This window comes from Frankliniella occidentalis, unplaced genomic scaffold, assembly GCF_000697945.3.
Source record: "Frankliniella occidentalis isolate FOCC.00 unplaced genomic scaffold, Focc_3.1 Scaffold135, whole genome shotgun sequence".
Lineage (NCBI taxonomy): Eukaryota > Metazoa > Arthropoda > Insecta > Thysanoptera > Thripidae > Frankliniella > Frankliniella occidentalis.
The window spans coordinates 459724-462480 of NW_026267262.1; the positions used below are offsets into that span (position 1 = coordinate 459724).

General features: G+C 55.7%; 1 protein-coding gene across 7 annotated transcripts in view; it reads right to left on the minus strand.

Moving 5' to 3' along the window:
• Window positions 1-2757, minus strand: part of LOC113205850 (uncharacterized) — a 237565-nt gene that overhangs the window by 102778 nt on the left and 132030 nt on the right. For all 7 annotated transcript variants that reach the window (XM_052270728.1, XM_052270725.1, XM_052270727.1 and 4 more), the window contains one exon: window positions 998-1175. In XM_052270728.1, coding sequence (XP_052126688.1) covers window positions 998-1150 — 153 coding nt within the window. In that variant the 5' untranslated portion in view covers window positions 1151-1175. The remainder of the gene's footprint in view (window positions 1-997; window positions 1176-2757) is intronic.

The window sequence follows — 2757 nt, forward strand, 5'->3', positions numbered from 1 at the left end:
CTCTCTCTCTCTCCTCCTTCCCCCGGATTTGAACAACAAACAGATCACAATAGTCTACTGGCGGCCTAATCAAATATTCCCCCGACTACTCCGGATTAAATCCGGTCGGCGGAACGGAGCGGGGGCTGCGGGCAGAGAAGAGAGAGGGGGAGGGAGGGGCCGCCGCGGGGATATGCCATGCTCGGACAAGTGCGTGCGCTGCATCTCAAGGAGCACCTCACCTCTCTCTCTCTCTCTCTCTCTCTCTCTCTCTCTCTCTCTCTCTCTGCTCGCACCACCGCGAGCCTCCACGCTCTTCCCACTACAGTCACTCTAGGCCGAAAAGCCCCTCTCACTCACTACCTCGCCGCATCCTGCTCCGCCCGCCGTGCTCCCCTCCCGCACAGCATCCCTTTCAGGCCTCGCGCTCCAGCGTCTGGACCCGCTCCCGTGCACCCCGGCAAACCCGCAACACACAGCTGCGCGCCGCCGCCGGTCACGGTTGCCTACCTACCGGGCGCTCCCTCAATGGGGCGACCGTGCCCCGGGGGCGGGGGCGGCCCAGCCTCGGCGGGGACCCTTCGGGACCCCAGCCAGCAGCTCCGCCTAAAGAATCTCTTCTAAACCCTCAAGAGCTCCTTCCCCATCTTTTGTCTACTCGTGGACCTCTCTTTTCTTCTTCCTCCCTTCTCTTTTCCCCCCTCTCTTGCACACACCCACACGGTCACCACGTCTTATGATCCGTCTCGCTCTCTTGCCCTGTTCATCTCCTCCCTCCCCTTTTCTCCTGTTCCCACTAAAACTTTTCCCTCTGCTTTTATTTTTAGGTTTTTGTTTGGTGCTTTGCTTCTCGTCCTCAGACTTCGTTCCGCACCCCAAAGCAATTGGCGTTTATATTGCTGTCATCGCAATCAGGGCGAAAGCGAAAGGTGCGCGCCGTACTTTCGGGTTTCAATTAAAAATAAAATAGAAACAAGTTTAAGTAAAATTGAAAGGCAAATAAAATGTTGAGACTTACAGGCAGGGCGTCGCACGTTTCGATGTCCTTAAGGGGCTGGTCTGAGCAGGGCTCGGCCTGCAAGAAAGGGGGGCGGGGAGGAGGGGGGAGGTCGAAGAGCGGTGGCGGAGGTAGCGGCGGGCCCGGGCAGTCACAGTCCTCGGGCCCAGACATCGCCCCCACCCGGGGGGCCGGCCACCTGCAACAAAACAAGCAAAGGGCGATGTCAAACATTTGCGTCACAAATTTTTGAATATGGCAACAACGAAAATGCGCCGGTAATTTGTATGGCATCAAGGTATTGTGTCTCATTCTAGATGCGACCAAAGACATTTTTTGTTACTACCTATGGACGTTTTTAAAAATAACTAATAAGTAACATTTTTGTGGGTCGTTAGTTTCTACTTGTAACTAACAACACACAATTGAGCAGTCCAATATGTATCTAGCTTCGTTCTTTTTAAAATCCTCCATAGGCAGTTACAAAAATATCCATGGTCATTTAGTGTGTAATAAGCTTCAGATAAAAACAGGACCGTTTTTCCAAAAATAAAAATAATGCATCGAAGTCTCTACTATGCCTGGATCCTATTGCCGCCAGAACTGCCATTCTCTCTCTCTCTGCACACCGCAATATCTATCTCTCTTCTTCCCATTGACGGCCTCGGCCGCCTTCATCACGCATATCTGCGCGCAGTGGGGCGAACGGATGGTGACACTCCCGGAACCATGCGCAGCGCCTTCCGCCACCCTTTCTTACCCGTCATGTCTGGCTGTCTCTCTCCCCCTCCACCTCTCTCTCTCTCTCTCTCTCTCTCTCTCTCTCTCTCTGTACAGCCCCACTCCCTCTCCCCAATTCTCTTAGCCTGGTGCAGACGTGACGTGACGTTCGCCTCCTCACCGCGCAACGCGACACACAGTCTCATGCTTATTTATTCCGCAACGTGGCGTGGCGGGCCGAGGCGGGGTGGGGCGAGGTGGGGTAAGGTGGGGTAAGGTACTATAGTTCCCGCTGGAAAAACAAATACATTCATGCGATGTTATATTTATCTTGTTCTTAAACAATTTCTCGTCCTCGCCGCTGGTGTGTGGGTGTGGGTGTGTCTGTGTGCATACGCATACGCCCGTTAAGTCTTTGGAGCTGCTGCAGAGTGCCGTTCAGGCGCTCCAAAGAGCCCCATTCCAGTAATCCCCCAATGACTATTTCATTCGCGGCAAACAAGGGTGGGTCGCAAAGCTGTGCAGCACCGTCGCCCCCCCCCCCCCCCCCCCCCCCCCCCCCCCCCCCCCCCCCCCCCCCCCCCCCCCCCAACCTCTCCGACTCCTTCGCCCTCAGCTCCAATCAGAATTATAATTATTTTGCCTCTGGTTAACTTGCAGAGCCAATATGACGAAGGCGAGGCGAAATGTGCGGGTGGGAGGCGGGGAAACAGTGGGGTAGTGCGTGTGAGAGAGTTAGGCAGATAGGGAGGGCGAGAGAGGGAGAGAAAGGGACACGACACGCAGCAGAGAAAGAGAGAGATGGAGGACTCGGAGAGATGGATGGAGTCGACGTACACGGGGGCGGGCCGACGGACGGGCCGAGGGGGTGACAGACAGACAGAACGGCGTGACAAATGAAGCGCCAGCCTCCCTCCCCCCTATCCCTCCTTCCTCTTCTCTTTCCCCGCGGTCCCGGTGCGGCTACACGCGAGGGGTCCCCCGCTCGTCAACTCGTTGTACACGAGGAAAAATACTCGCAAGATACTCGCGGCAACTCGCGACAACTCGCGAAAAATTCG